The 15,894-nt window shown below is 37.5% G+C and overlaps 1 protein-coding gene across 13 annotated transcripts in view; it reads right to left on the bottom strand.

Moving 5' to 3' along the window:
• Positions 1–1,564: 1,564 nt before the first annotated feature.
• ANKS1B (ankyrin repeat and sterile alpha motif domain containing 1B) overlaps positions 1,565–15,894 on the bottom strand; it is a 412,251-nt gene continuing 397,921 nt past the window's right edge. For 8 of the 13 annotated variants that reach the window (XM_086885840.1, XM_086885841.1, XM_086885844.1 and 5 more), the window contains 4 exons: positions 14,784–14,870; positions 10,011–10,148; positions 4,638–4,805; positions 1,565–3,494 (listed from right to left, as the gene is read on the bottom strand). In XM_086885840.1, coding sequence (XP_086741966.1) covers positions 3,384–3,494; positions 4,638–4,805; positions 10,011–10,148; positions 14,784–14,870 — 504 coding nt within the window. In that variant the 3' untranslated portion in view covers positions 1,565–3,383. Of the gene's footprint in view, positions 3,663–4,637; positions 4,806–10,010; positions 10,149–14,783; positions 14,871–15,894 lie in introns of all 13 variants that reach the window. The other 5 variants (XM_086885842.1, XM_086885845.1, XM_086885852.1 and 2 more) reach the window with 2 other exon arrangements.

Genomic DNA, 15,894 nt, shown 5'->3' with positions numbered 1-15,894 from the left:
CTTAACCTTTTCCCATCCCCAGCCTCCACATAGATAATGTTAGACTGATTTTAGTTTTTAGGTTGATTTTAGGTTTTAGTCCAATTTTTCTCTGTATGCTTCAACTACGTAGTTCAGCAGTAAAGTGAACCTTACCAATTAACTTTATCGCGCTTTCACTTTTTTATTAAACCTGCTTTAGCCGATGCCTTTTGCCAGTGATTCTTTGAGCAACCTAAACCCCCTATTCACAACAGCGTATTGGAGACCTCACTACTCACATCATGCTCAAAATCCTTTGTTACCCACATCTCATTTGGATTTCAGTTTGCTTACCTTCTCATGTCAAATGCAATTTACTTGTGTATCACCTCTCTTCTTTTCCCTATTTCTCCTTCCTGCTCTAAGTCAGTCTCTGGAATTAATTCTTGGTTTTACAGAATCCAAATGCTCCAGCTTCTTCATATGCCCTCCTTCACCTGCCTCTGCTTCCCTTTTACCCTAGAGGTCAAGAACAGAAAATATACTGACTTTCTCATCTTACAGAGGTTTCTGGCTTTTTCCCTACCTTCACTCTTAAGACTGACCATTATCCCCTTACTGCCTATGCACTTTCAGCATACCAGGAGCTTAAATGAAAAGGCACCTCAACCAAAAAAAGACAAAAGATCAAGTGGTAACTCCTTTGGCTTACTGCAAGTTTGTAGAAATCCCTTTGGATCTGAAGAAGGGACTGCTAAATCACTGTCCCATTCTAGAGGAGACCCTGTGGGCTTCTCTCCAGCTGTCTTACACTAGTATTGGTGAGTAGATGGATATGTTTCCTTCTAAAATCCGAGGTTTCTGCAAATACAGAAGTCCCTAACGTGTGTTAATTCTTATCTTTCTTTCCAGTTTAAATTTGTCTGCTCTGGGGGCTTCAGTTGTTCACTGCCTGTGTCCCAAAACCTTCACACTCAATTCTCTGCCCTACCTGTCTTTCATCTGTCTCACCTTTCATCAGTCCTGCTAGTTATCCTCAGTCTCTCTTGCCCCAATTATCTCTGCCAAATGAGTTCAGCTGCTTATTGTGCCACCTTACCTGCTTGACATCTCTTTGATGAACCTAGATCAAATTCTTCCTGCAAGGTGCCAGTTCTTCCTGTTGTTTCACACCTTTCCTTTACATCTCCTTAGAGTTTTGCTGCAACTCCTGTTTCATCCTTTAATTTTAGGGGTCATTCAGCTGCCCCAGTTTTATACCTTGAAAACTTGGCCTATTTGTACTTCACGTGCCTGAAGTGAATGTGTTTTAACATAACTCCTGCACAAATCTTTACAGGGTGTGATTAAATATGGGAAGTCAGCAGTTGAGTAGAGCATGGAAGAACCAGTTAATTAAGGACTTTAAAGGGTGACATTTTTACCATCTGTAAACAAAATCTGTATTGCAAACCAGAACTCTCTACATGGCAGCTCCTAGGTTTCCTTGGTAGAAGATCCAACGCTCAGTGAAATGGGAGGGGGGATCTTTCACTGATTTTAGTATCCTTTGCATCAGGCCCCTGATTTCCCTTAGCAATGATAAAATGATACACAAAGCTGGGACTGTACAACTTCCTTTTATTTTGTGTGCTTTTATAGGATATAAATAAATGACAAAATTACAAAATTTATAACTGGAAGCCCAAGCATATTTACATAAGTATTTGTTGCAGTGAGGCTACTATTTACTGTTGTCCTATACAATTTTCCTTTTGGTACCATATTTTTAGTGTTATTTTTTTTTTGACTGTCAGTTGACTAAGTACATATCAACAGTGAATAAGCAAAAATATGTACAAGGAACTATTTTGTTCAAGTAAATTGAATACTGTATTAAAAGGATGTCATCACTCAGCGCTATGATTAGGTTTAACTAAACCATATACATTTATCAGTTTTAAACCAAGTTCAATTATCCATTTTTTGGAACATACCAACTGATGATTCTAACTGAAAAACCTCAGCTGGATATGAAATAATAATTAAAAAAACATTAAGACAACCACACAATTTATCAATATCTCTATAATGAACTTCAAAATGATTCACAATTTGACTGGATAGAACAATATACGTTAAAATGTCATTTTTCTCCTATAATGATAATTTTACTGTTATAATTTCAGTTCTACATAAATATACATCATGGTATTATACAAATACTCCACAGACATTAAAAAAATTAAAACACTTTAAAGAAAAAGTAAGTAAATCTTGTTTAACCAAATATTAAGCAAATGCTTAATTTTTTTTTGTTTCATGAAAACGTTTGTATTACTTTGGAATTTTTTTCTTTTTCTTGCTGTTTTTATTTAGAAAATGTTTTGCAGTAGAATTTTATCAATACTCTTCCAAACAAGCTTTCTGTGACAGAAATCTTGATAGCAAAATCCATGGTTTTTTACTTCTTTTAGAACCACTGAGATTATTTTTTAAAAATACTAGTAGAATTCATGGCTATAGCAATGTTGAACTGCATAAACTATATGTAGGTGTAGTAGAATGACCATTCCACTTTCATTCCAGACTGATCACACAGAACATCTAGTGCACTGATGCTACAACTCTTATAATTTTCATAATGCTGCAATAGCAGTCATTTACTTAACTTTAAAATAAACAGTATTTCTCATAATTAATCTGGCTTCCTTCCATAAATATTCATATGTTTTCCTATAGTACTTCTCTTCCATAAAAATATCTAATAAATGTTTTCTGTGCATTATTAATACCTTTTTCTAACCATTCATAAAACTCTGATCCTTTGCTACGATGCAAGAGGTTTTTATTTCTGTAGAGGATCAAAGGACATCAATGATTACATATAAAATCAGCGCACACAGAAATCAGGGTGCCTAATTTCTCATCACTTTAATGAGTTCTTTATTCAACACAGTAATTATTAATGAATTCAGTGGTTTCACAAATAATCTATTTATTAATTCTGGTTCTATTTCAATTAAAAACTGCCAAGATTTAAATAAAAAACCCAATCAAATACTCTACTCGTAGGCAGCATTAGTATTAGTTTAGAGACATTTTGTTGTTTTTTTTTTTCTTTAAAAAGTAGAATTCTAAAATAAGAAATCAAAGAAAGCACTGTGGCAGAGTCACAAGGGAGAACTGCATGAAAAATAAGGTTTCTCACTCCTCTTGTGGACTGTAATTTTAAAAGTCTTCATATAGTGTCATTCTTCATTCAGTGCTGCAGGAAGAAGAACATCACCAGAAATGACTGTCAGCCTTTTTTGTTAGTTACAAGGCCACTCATACAGTGCAGTCTTCCTCTCTGCTGGATTGAAACGTTGCCATAAAGGAAAGGCTGTGCTGTGACTGCTTGGCGTGCAAGGCACAACAAGGAACAGGGGGACAGTTTTTTATCAGAAAATTGTAGTTTCATACTTGGTATTAATGCCTCTTTTGGCCTCTTGTCCAGGTTCAACAATCCAGGGTAGATTCGCAAGAGTCTTTTGTTCGGATGGATCTATCTGCTTTAAGACAAATGCAAACATACAGACGGGTTACCATCTCCGTGCACGGCAGCTTGAGCAGAGGGTTTTTCTTTAAACTAACAGGGCAAATCCCGAATTGACAAAGTCGTACAGCAGCAAGTATGGTGGTGTCTACACTCCCATGTACTCATGGCTGCCTTCTTCTTCCTGTTGAGATCAGAGCTGTGTTTACCCCCAAGCTATAGGGCATCATAGTTCATTAAAGCCACACTTCATCCTGAGAAGTCTGTTCGCTAATGAGACAGACGATGGCATCAGGAAATGTTTCTACTTAAAGTTTTATGGAGGAAGATTCTGTGGCAATGGATGACAAAGTGTACAGTCATACATTCCCCCCCCCCCCTTCCCCTCACCCGATAATTAAGTGTCATAGAGTACAGTTCTCGCGTTATAGTCGGTGAATATGATACAGTGTGCGGTCATTTTTCTCCTTTCCCTCCCAAATCACCCTGTGCCTGTGTTCTCACTTAATTTATAACAATATTCATAATTTTTTTAAAAGGTCTACCGTAAAAGAATATTTCTCTGTCATCTCTGCACTTCAGGAGGGCACTTTAAAGGCAATCAATACAAATGCTTCAATGAGCTTTGTTTCTTAGGAATCTGTGATTAATGCTGAAAAGTATATTGAATCCCAGATTTAAAAAAAAGAAAAAAAGGGTAAGAAAAAAAAAAAAAAGAAGTTGCTTGGTCTGACAAGATAATTGTACAGAATTGACACAAAATTGATTTGTATTTGTAATTTGATTAGGATGCATATGCCGTGATCATATACCAAACAAGTTAGGTGATAAATTAGGGAAGTCCATGAAACCTCAGAGTTTGAGAGGTATGCATTGATTAAACTGAATTAATTAAAGCTCTGATGTAATTACTATAAGACACATATACACAAGACTAACCAAGCAACATCTTAAACTGGAGAAATCTGAAATAAGCAGTTGTTTGAAATGGCTGCCAGCGCTGTGGTGACACAACCCTGCCAGCTGATGAGCAGAGGCGGCACAATGGAGCATTTCTGACCCGAGAGGTATTTTTATTTGTACAGCTTCTAGTATATAAACTCTTAACTGTATAGCTGAATTTCGGATTTTTTTGCATGCATTACTACCTTCTACTTACCACTGACTTCCGAATACTAACACGTGGTTTGGGAATAGGTTTAGAGGGTTTGTTTTCAAAGCTTTCAGGGAGGGTTGAAGAATGACCCCCTTTTCGTGCTTGTAGTGCAAGCTGATAGGCCACCTCAAATGCTTGTCCTAGTGTAAGAATGATTTCGTAAGCTAAATTCTGGAACAAAACAGAAACAGTTAAAATTGAGGTGAGGTTGAATTATTGTCAGATACATGAAGTGGGGTAGCGATTTTCAATGTAAATAATTAAAATCAATCTAAATGTAATTTATTGTACTGAAAGTAATTATTTCTAAACCCCTTGAAAACGTCTTACTAACACGAAAACATGAGTGGGTGAGTATGTTGTCATCTCTTTTTAGAACCAGTATATTAACCTTCCCACCTTCCCAACTCATCCCATATCTGCTGTTCTCAGGATCCAGCCCCTCTTGCACTGTTGCAATGTGACACTCGGCCTCGCTCTATTTCGGAGCTGCTGCGCTGACCCATCCTCCTCCAGAGCCAGCAGCCTGACGTGCTGCTTCCCTGGGCACGTGCCTTGGGATGCTCTGTGCTCACCAAGCAGCACAGCAGGAGGCTGCAGCACGGCTATGGTGCGTTCAGAAGGACAGAGGGCAGGGCTGGAAGCGCGTGCTCCGGCTGACAGGTGCAGTGCAGGTAGCTGTGCGTGCAGGTCCAAGCGCCTGCTGCAAGTCCTGGGGAAACCTGCTCGTGGGTTTGCTTTCTAGAAGTGAAACTGAGCTCAAACAGTTGTGTAACAACGCTCTTGTAAGCGAGGGGAAGGGAGGTTAGTGGGCATAACCAAAAAAGTCAGGGCATTATGCCTAAAACCAATTCAGTGTTAAAGGTGGAATATTTTAAATCCTCTTTGGATATGGGGGGAAAAAAAACTGTTGAAATATTTATAACACATGAATGAGGTATCAGAGGGGTTGATATAAATATCTTTTCAGTACAGTTATACATCAGTGAAAAAGCAGCTGTGAGTTTCAAATTTGACCTTACTCTTCCTATGGTAATTTTTCTTCAGGTTTGTGGGTTTGTTTTTGTATATTTATTTTCGGGCTCCTACTGGAGCTTATTTTTAGGCTCCTACTAGAGCCTATTTCTGGGCTACTAACTGTGCAATAATGTTTAAAACCCCTGCAGAGCAAAGGCAAGCCTGTTGGCTTGCCTCCATATGATGTCCTACAGTCCCCTTAGAATAATTCATAAATCTTTGATATGATTCAGCTGTTACCCTCTCCTTCCTCCATCTCCATAGCCTATAGTATGAGCAATTCTGCATTGCTTTCAACCTAGGTAATCCCTTAAAATTCTCATGTTTCTGATACTTTTTCAAATGGCTTATGTCTTTACTAGTCAAGTCTAACTGTTGAGTTTGCAGTAAGTGAGAAAGCAAAGCAAAGCACTTGGAAGTACACTGTTTGCAGCCCCTTCAATCATTAAAACAAAGTTAAATGGACAAGCATTTTATTTCATCACCTACACTTTAATTTCCCTGAAGAATTTCCATTCCTTTTTTATCACTCATTTATACTGATATAATACAGGCTAAATTCAGCATATTTTGCTCATTATAAGAGCTTCTTATAAAGGTGCCAGTTCTGCCCTGTGTTAGGTCAGACAGAAAACAATTATACTCCTGCTCTGGGACATGCTCTCTGCTGTTACAACTACAGTCACAACAGCAAGCCAGCCAAAATTTTATAGCTTCCCAAATAAAAATGTCTGCCTGATTTGATAGCTGTAGCCTCCAAATTATCTCCCCTTTAACTTCAAGGGAAACTGTCCAGAACTGAAAAACACTGAGGATGCAGTTTTCCAGTGGAATAATAAAATAAAAACTAAAGAGTCTGTTATAAAGTGCTCTGCCTTTTAGCAGAATGCTGGCCAAGGAATTAAGTGCTAGAGTGTAGTTGTTAAAAATATAGAGAATAATATAATTTGAAATGGAGTGTACTTTTAAGTGGGCTAAGAATATTATTCTAAAGAGAGACGTCTTTAGAAGCAGCTGTTGGGACAGTAAGAGTGTACTATATCACGATGGGAATGTCTGCAGTAGATATTATTAATATTACTAAGGAACACCTCAGCAAGACAAGGTGTAGGAATGGCTTGTTGAAGAATATGCAGGCTGCAATACTAGTAGGACTGAGAAAATACACCATCCAGTGTGGCATAAAAAAGATCACCGAGACAGCCCTGAAAATCTGGGAGATGGGAGCAGAGACAGACTGAAAGTTTGCCATACTGAGCCATAAATTTAGTTTAAGTCCTGCATCTTGTATAAAGCCACTATAATCTGGTCTCCTTTGTTGTCTGTAAAATGAAAAAACAGGCCTGCCTGGGACCTGAAAACCATAAGATGTAACTGCTTCTCTGGTTAATAAATATTTGAAATATATCAAATAAAATGGAACATTCACTGTTCTGTTCAATATTTCAAGTGCAAACTGAACCATAGCTTGTATATAAATTTTATACATAAATTTCTACTGTGGTAGAACCTTGCCAAAGGGAAACCTGCAAATGGAGGCAAGGAGGACTTTAAAAGTGTACCTTGTAAAATTTTAAAAAGTTATCTGAAAAAAGCCCCATAAGTAAATAAGCTTGGTTTGAAGACTTTCCCGCCTGTAGTACTGGGAGACAAAATTATAAGGACCAGAGTTGGTACAGATTCTTGCAGGGGCTATTTTGGACAGGTAGAACAGGATTCTCTTCAGGACAGGGGTGGAAAACCAAACCAAAATCCATTGTGGAAATTCCTCTGATGGAATGAGATTATTTGAACTAAAAAGTTCAAATAAGTTCAAAAGTTCAAAAGCATGTGGCACAAAAGGAAAGATACAATTCTCCCTCCCCGACAGACGCTTAGCATGGAAGTTGTAGAGCCCCTGGCTGCTGCAGGAGATGCTGACTCTCACAGCACCCCATCAAGCACCTTAGAAAGGAGAGAGAAAGGCCTGGGGTGCTTCACAGGCTGCTGCAATCCTGTTCCTTGCGTGGTAAGGCAGAGAGGGAAAGCAAATAAGCTGATGCCTTTAAGCAACAATTTTTGGGAGGTGAGGAATGAGGTCAACTACCTTGTTTGCCAAGCAATGCTACAAGTCAGAGCCCCAGACCAAGTCTGATTCAGGATTCCTCAGCTTTAACTCAGCCAACCTATTACAATAGCTAATTGCTTCCTTATATTTTATCTGACTTTTTTGTTGTCTTCTATTCACAGGTGCAATGAAGGATTATCTGATGGAAATTACTTTGGGTATCTCCAATACACGAACCAGAAATTGATATAGGAGCTGTGTTGGTTTGTTTCTCCAGAGGGAATCCTTCACTCATAGATTTAAGGCTTCTTAGTAAAAAAATGAAAGTGAAGTGGGTTTCAGATATTGAGCAATAAGTCCTATTCTTCCCCCAAACCTTTTCCCCTTCAGTAATCTGTAATAAAGTCTGACATTTTTGCAATTTTGATTGTAGAATTTTCACTCTGAGGTAAATGTACTGTTACTCCTAAGTAGTATCAGTAATGCTTGTGGTTTCATGTCACTACACTAAAATATTCCCCTATCTATAAATAAATTATTCTTGCCCACATTTCCTGAGAAACTGAAGGACCCAAAGAGAATTTTTTTTTTCATAACATTGCATATAAGTATTACCAAAATACAGATGGTTTAAAATGCCTTACATCTTATTGTGGATTTCTACAATTTTAAACCTTAATTTTCTAAAAATGACTGTATTTCTATCCATTGGCAAATGGGTGGAATTGTTTCTATTAGCAAACGGGATGATCAGTTTAACATAAACATTAGGCTTTAAATAGAAAATTTAATTCATGGTATGTTTGCATTCTGAACATCTAGCTAATTTTTATAGAGCTTGTACTTGCATCAAAAATGTTAGTTCCTGAGAAGTAAAACACAAAAAGAGGATATTTGAGTATATAACACCCAACTGAGGATTAGATTGTAGGAGAAAACTCAGTTAAGACAGTTAAAGTTTCCGTGTTGCTTAAAATAGCCATTTAAAGTGCTTGGGATATTAAATTCTCCTCCGAAGGTACAGGAAGTGGGCAAAATGTAATTATCCCTGGATCACTTTTCTTCCCTTGCCAAGAAAGGAGATAACTTTCGTCTGCAATACCTGAGTCTATGTTTCTGCTTGATTACTAAACCTATAATTGAAACTGCAGTACTTCAAAACCATTAAGTAGAATTTAAATGGACTAGGAGAAATAATAACCTCACTCAATCAGTCTAATTTCAGTTGTTCACACATCACTAAAGCCTATATAATGTAGCATCTTGTTGATCATTGTCTATCTATTTTTAACACAATTTCAAAGTTTTTCTACACCCTGTGGATACTAAAATGTCAGCAGAGAATTTAAATAACAAAAGTACTCAACCAAAATGCTAAAATTCCTCTAACCTACCTGTACATCTTGTTATTTAAATTCTCCCACACACTATTGCTGTGCATGTTAACCGTTTCCCCAGTTTCAAATAAAAAGCTGTAGTTCAGGTACCCTGTTCTTTTGATTTAACTTACTTATATTCACGTGAACATGTTTCAAGAATTCATACACATTATACTCTATTACAATGTTTTTTCTTGAATGATTTTGAAGTTTTAATAGCACCTTAAATTTCTCTTCTGCACAAGTCAAAGAGTGAGTTTTTTTGAAAGTTTTGGACTATAAGTCTTAGTCATTAAAACTTCAGCCACTACTTAGTTCACCAAATTTAGCTGAAAGTTACATGACTGATTAATTGATACATGTTCATGATTTCTTGAAACCATAATAGTTTGCACATCCCCACCTGAAAGTATAAGTATAGGAAGAAATTACTAATTTTCCACCAATATAATAGGAGCTCCAAGGACTTTTGCTGAAGTACCATTTTGAGATATGTAGGTAGTAATTACAGAACAAGGAAATAATAATTAAATAATTAATTTGCTACTTTCAGAATAAAAGCAGTCTTTTGGTGAGTGCTGAGATTTCAGAATGGCTGGCCAAACGTACTTGTTACAAACTTTTGGAAGGCTTAGGCTTATAGCTTAGGTTATAAGAATTACATGTCCAGACTTGTATGAAAAGCTACTCGCTCAGTTTACAGTCAACAGCTGAGGTGACAGAGTTATTTCCGATGGCAAATGAGATATCAAAGAAAATCCTTGCTCTTCTCCAGAAATGTCCTTTTGCTATCCCATAGCAGTCTTTTCCTGGGGTAAATTAATGATGCCTTCCATTAATCACCATTAATATAGCCTGAAAATGTTTTAACAGAATTAAGTAACTATTGCTAATGGAAAGAACTATTAAATGAAGTATCTTCTGTCAACTGACCACATCAAATGCAGTGAATACGTGGCAGTAGTGGTGATTCGTCTTCAAGTCTTTAGTGATGTACGCAAATGTAGAAAGGTCTTCGGGGTCTTGTGCAGCACAGGAAATGTTGCGGATTTCATGTTCAGCAATAATATTCTGTTTAAAAAAAAAAATGTTTTAGATCAATTTAAGAATTAAATTTAAAAGAGCTGTAAAGGGTATGGGTTTAGATTCACGTTTGCATTGATGTACTGTACCAAAGTATTTCAGGAATGCCCTAATAAGAAGAGATTTAATACACCCCATGTGAGATCTTACACAGGTATTTGGAATTTTGACCTTGTCCAACTGCCAATGATCTGGTAGGAAACCATATTTTCTAGAGTCTTCCCTATGAGGCCACTTGTGCTTTGGAGTTTATTCAGGTTCCTTTGACAAAGACATCTTTCCTACCACACAGGACACAGCTTCATAAGATGCTGGTATAGTGCTTCGAAATAGTATTTATAGATACGTTTCAAAGCACTATACCAGCATCTTATGAAGGTCCTGGGCTTTTGTATAGTGATCAAAATGGGACACTGTTTCAGTCTACTGACAGACAGGATCTGGTAAAACCCAGCAAGCTCAATAGCCAGGCTTTTGCACATGCTATTTGACAAATTTCAGCTATACTGGAAAAACCATCAAACATCACTTATAATTGAAACCGTGAGATATTCAAAGGATTCCGATTACTAAAATGATGACTACAGGGGGAGCTGGCAGCTTATCTCCACTTACTGACAGCAGCATCCTGTAGGAGAGATGTAGGAAGATGAAACCGTTCATGCGCTGAGCCACACTACTTGCAACAGCCAATGTAAGCTATAGCACACTACTGGGAGAGAGGAGGGGCATGTCTGTCCGATGGAACAAAAAAAAGCTGTCTTAAAGCTTTGGAGAAAATTATGAGTACTCATTACATAAACTGCTGATATGTAATTACTGTGTTCAGGCCAAAGGAACCATGAAGCCAGAGAAGAAGATACAGCAGAGTGGCTTATGATTAGGCCTTGCTTCAGCAACATACACGTTTCAAATGGTTTGCTTAAGGAGAAGAATGATTACTTGAATAGGAATTTACTTAGGGATTAGTTTATATGCTTTCTTGGATTGTAGCTCTGCTGGCTGTAGCTCTGGCATTTCCACAAAAGCCCACAGTGACATATCCTGTTTCAATATGGCATCACTACTGCATCATGGAACTGGTGACACCTGTAATGTCCCAGTTCTTCACAGAGCCACCACTTGCTGCTGCCACAGTGCCATTTGTCCAAGTTAAAACAATCTCTGAGCATATCTGGTTTTCCATCACCCCTCTCTTTTCCTTCCCACCTCTTTTCCTCCAGCTCCCTTTTAAATATATTTATTTATTTTTAAAATATGTGCAACTAAATTACTTTGGATGCTTTGTCATATCTTCTCTCATTTGCTAAGTGGCAACTTTCCACCTTGCATGTAGGTGCCAAGTTATTGAAAAGAAGCATTAACATACCTAATTGAAGAAATCATGACTTAGGGAAAATCTTAATAAAAAGGATACTCAATTTCAAGTTCAAGTTCAAATGGAAAACCTGAGATAAGGAAACTTTACTGAAGAAAAGAAATAATCCTCTTAAATTGTTGCAGCATACTTGATTGTTTCTGTTTAATGCATTATTCATAGAAATTACAAAACCAGTACTTGTGTTTCAATATATGCCAATTTAAAATGACACGTGTAATCTCTACTCAACAATTGCTTTTTATGTTACTTGAAGCATTTTATTTTCTTGGTTCTCAAATTGATAACTTGTACCCTCAATAAAGATTTTGATGAGAATTAGAATTATACCAAAAGCAGGGATTTAGATATCCATGGATGGAGCTGTAATGCTCTGTCATTGATGTAGTGTTGGCAACACTGTTGTTAAGAAAACAGAAAGAATTCAAGCTTGGAAGGTGTTAAATTCATACGTGAAGTATTTATGCCAAATCATGAGCCACAATGTAATCACCTGAATTTATGCAGCATATGTGAAAAGAGCTCTGCTATATTGAAATTTTTCTAGGTGACTTGGGGTTGACACAGGGATTTGCACTTGAGTCAGAATTCATGGAGATTATTTTAATGTTTTAATTTTAAATCAAGGGAATTTTAGAAAAATACAAGTATCAAGTTTGTTATGAATAACAAAATGTATACCTAAACTAAATCTTGTGGACAGAAACTGGTAGTGAAATTGAGTTTTTTCCTAGCTGCTCTAGGATATCCTCTGTGATCTCCTTTCAAAATTAAACATTTTTCAGTGCATGTATTTACCGTGTCCTACTGTCACATTTCAGTAGACAACGGTCTTATTCTGTAGGAAGTAGAAAGCTATAAACCAGCTTCCTCTTCTGGGTACACTCCTCAGCCACTGACAGACACTGTACAGTTGTTCTAAAAATTGTCTTTCAGTTTGGCAAGAGAAACCTCTAGTGCTTCTCAAAAAGTGGTGAAGCTGAAAGTCAGTTCTGGTTCTGCCAAGGAAATACCTTGGAGAGACCAGGTTTTTGCCAAGCAGCCTTCCTTTTGCTTGCCTAACTCATGCCAGGCAATCTCCCTTCTGGCAGAAATCACCCAGAAGTTAGGGTGAGCTGTGAGCCACGAGAAAACTCTGTGAGTCTGCTTTTTTTTCATAAGCAGCAATTTCTTTCTGGCCTCACTTGCAAAGAAATGGTGTCATGCCAAGCTTCAAGGCGCCACTGAAATAGCTGTCGTGGAATGAGGTCAGGGCCCCTTCAAGTTTCAGTCACCTGAAACTTTGCCTGCTATGACTGGGAATACAAATTCTTAGCTTGGTGGCATAAAGGAAAAGGATGAACAGCCATGAGAGCTGAGTTTTCAAGCACAGAATTGCTAGCTAATTTTGTCAATTAAAACTATGCGTTTGTTGCTAAGTGGTGCCCAGCGCCGTCTACTATAAGCTCATATGGAAGCAGTACAAGTCTGGATAAGCTCTCACCTTAGTGCTAATCTGTTTTGGGTCCTGAAGGGTTTGGGAACAGCATACTGTGGACAACAACGCTTCTGGGAGAGTTGCAGGCTATTACCTGGTTTTTACAGAAGGGAAAGGCAGTGCAGATTTTGAACTGGAGAGAAAGCAATCTACCACTTGAGAAAAAACATTGGACTGTGGCATATTTAACTCCATCAAATACATCCATTGCACTATTAGGTTTCAGTGGGACCCATCTAGAGTCATCTAATGCAATTTGCCAAACTTCTTTCAGGTTTCCATCTTACATAAGACTCTATGCACTGTGCAAAGAGACAAGAAGCTCCTCTTGTTCTCGTGGAGTTTTTTTGTAAACCTAAGGACATTGCAGTTACATCCTTTATGCTACGGAGGAGATTTAAGAGCTGAAAACAGCATTATCCAAGTTGGAGTTAATAGCATTACAATGTCCTGATCTATGCCCTGCACATCAGAGAACATAAAGGGAATGAGGGCTGTAGAAGCTCAGTTTTAAATCAATGGAAGGAAAAAGGAGCAGACAGGAATCCCTGGTCCCTCTGCTCTGGCAAATATGCCAGACTTGAAACAACAGTAATTCCACCTCAGTTTTTCTTTCAGGCTATTATCTAACTCTAAATATGTCTTCCAAACTCTAGCAGAAGTTCACAAAACTGCTTCCATCCGTCACTTAAAACACAGTTCCAGTCAAACTTAAAACCTGATTGATTTGGCAAGTTTGATGGATACTGGGTTAGGTGTACCTTGTGGGCTGGATGTTCAGCAACACTAAGCTACTATATACATTATTAACCTGGTCAGGTAGCTGGGTTGTCAGATTTATTTTTTATATTGCTTAGTCAGTTTTAGTCGCATAACAGAAAAGATAATTTCTGTTCATACAAAAGCATCAGGATGGATGGTATTTCCTTGCCATTTTAGACATACAAAGAAGAGAAATTAATGCATTACTTTGCTGCTCTTTACAGAGCTTGTACATTTTACTTTGGTTAAACAATAATCCATTGCTCTATCCATCACTGAGTTCTCTGATCTCTTAATTTCTGCTTTTCTGGCTTTGGTCAGTTGGGGTTTTTTAAAGATTTGGGTGCATTTAGAAATGTGAAAAACAAAGCACAGGAGCATTGCCACACGGGAAGATGTGAAAAAAAAATAATAAAAAAAAATGGAATAGCAACTATTAAGAAGCTGCTGCAGTTCAGGTAGTTAAATGGCTAGCATCAAGAAAACAGCTCACAGAGAGGTTGTGGTATTTGAATGTCTGGAAAGGACATTCAAGGCTTGTGTTTCTTGTTCTTAAAATGGCTGGCCCTGGATAAAACCACATCTTTATTCTTTATTGTGACTTTTTATTTTTTAATTTCCTCAGATTATACTAATGAGCATATATATAAATATATTCTACATATTTATTGAAGAGGTTTATGACAATTTATGGAACTGTATAGAGAAGAATATGGTAAAGGATTCTACAGAGGCTCCCTTCTGAATGTCTTTTGTGATAAGCTTGCATTTAAGAGCAGAATGCTGGACACAGTGTTCTCCAAGCAAGCATTAAAGCTGCTTCACTTGTCCTCCAGACTGAGTTTCTGGAGAATGACAATTATATTACATCAATTTTGGGCAAAAGAGGAGAAAAAAAGGAGAGGAATACACAAAGTGCAAATCTGCCCCCTCTCTGGCCTGGCCTTCATAGGTATTACTATTTAGTTGTGAGAAACAAGAGGTAATATTCAGTAATTGCACATACCTTATTTGTGGCATCAATAAATTTGACTCCCTTGTAAGAAACAGACAGGACAATGGTTGGTACTTTCTTCATCTGTTCTGTAGACTTCTGAAATCAAAATGAAGATCTTATTAGAGTTGTCGTGCATTGTAATAACAGTGCTTTCTTCTTCTGATTAAATACCTAAGTTAAACAAATATTTTACTTTTCCTTCAGCCGGCTGTGCTCTGGGTTTATGCTCTCTTGTAGTTACAAAACTAAAAAAGCTTTGAGTTTATTGTGAGGATGGTAAAAATTCTCCTTTTTTTCTAGCACAGTGGGAATAGAATAAAGTAATTTTTCCAGGCTTAAAAAGACCAGTCATGCAACCAGTGTTCCCCAAAACATATGTTAGGACATCTATCTGCTACGGCCCATCCACTGCTGCCTCCCTCCCCTTCTCCCCCCCTTCCCAGCTGTAAGAATCAACAGCACAGTAATTCCTGTAGTGCTGCAGTTAGTTGTTATTTAGAAATATTTCCCTGTTTCCCCTTCTTTTCAGTTGCATTTGTGACATGAGGTATCCTTGCAGCCTGCTAGGCCTGCCAGTCAATCCGTCAGCCCAGCGCTGGATCCTGTCACCCTGACTGTCTGCACCTCGAGTGCAGCTGCTGCTGGAAGCTGCTTTACACATGAATTAGCACAGAGGCTTATTCTGCATTCCCTCCGTGACAGGTTCTTCTACCTACAGTTCATGCCCTCCTATAAGATTGTTTTTCCTTTTATGCTAGTCTACTTCTGTGTGCAGACAGCAAATGTATTTTCCACTGAACAGACTGGGAAAATGTGTGGAGTAGATTTAAGTTCTCTGCAGAAAAAAATAAAAGTTCTTTAGTTTACAGATTAAATTTACTAGAACAACCCCAAACCCAAATGAACAAAACACTCAAATGTGGCATAATAGTTTATAACTGATTTGAATTATTTTAAGGTGGAAGACAATGATGGATGAGACTATTCTATACAAAATTTCTATAGATAAACACATAACATTCAGAAAATGCTTATTTATGGAACTATCTGCAAACAATCACAGAGTTCAATCAAGTATTTTCCTGAGAGGAAATGAACTATTGACAGTTACAGATAAACA

This window comes from Cyanistes caeruleus, chromosome 4 (genome assembly GCF_971803275.1).
Source record: "Cyanistes caeruleus chromosome 4, bCyaCae1.hap1.1, whole genome shotgun sequence".
Lineage (NCBI taxonomy): Eukaryota > Metazoa > Chordata > Aves > Passeriformes > Paridae > Cyanistes > Cyanistes caeruleus.
This window is presented reverse-complemented; position numbering and strand designations above follow the sequence as displayed.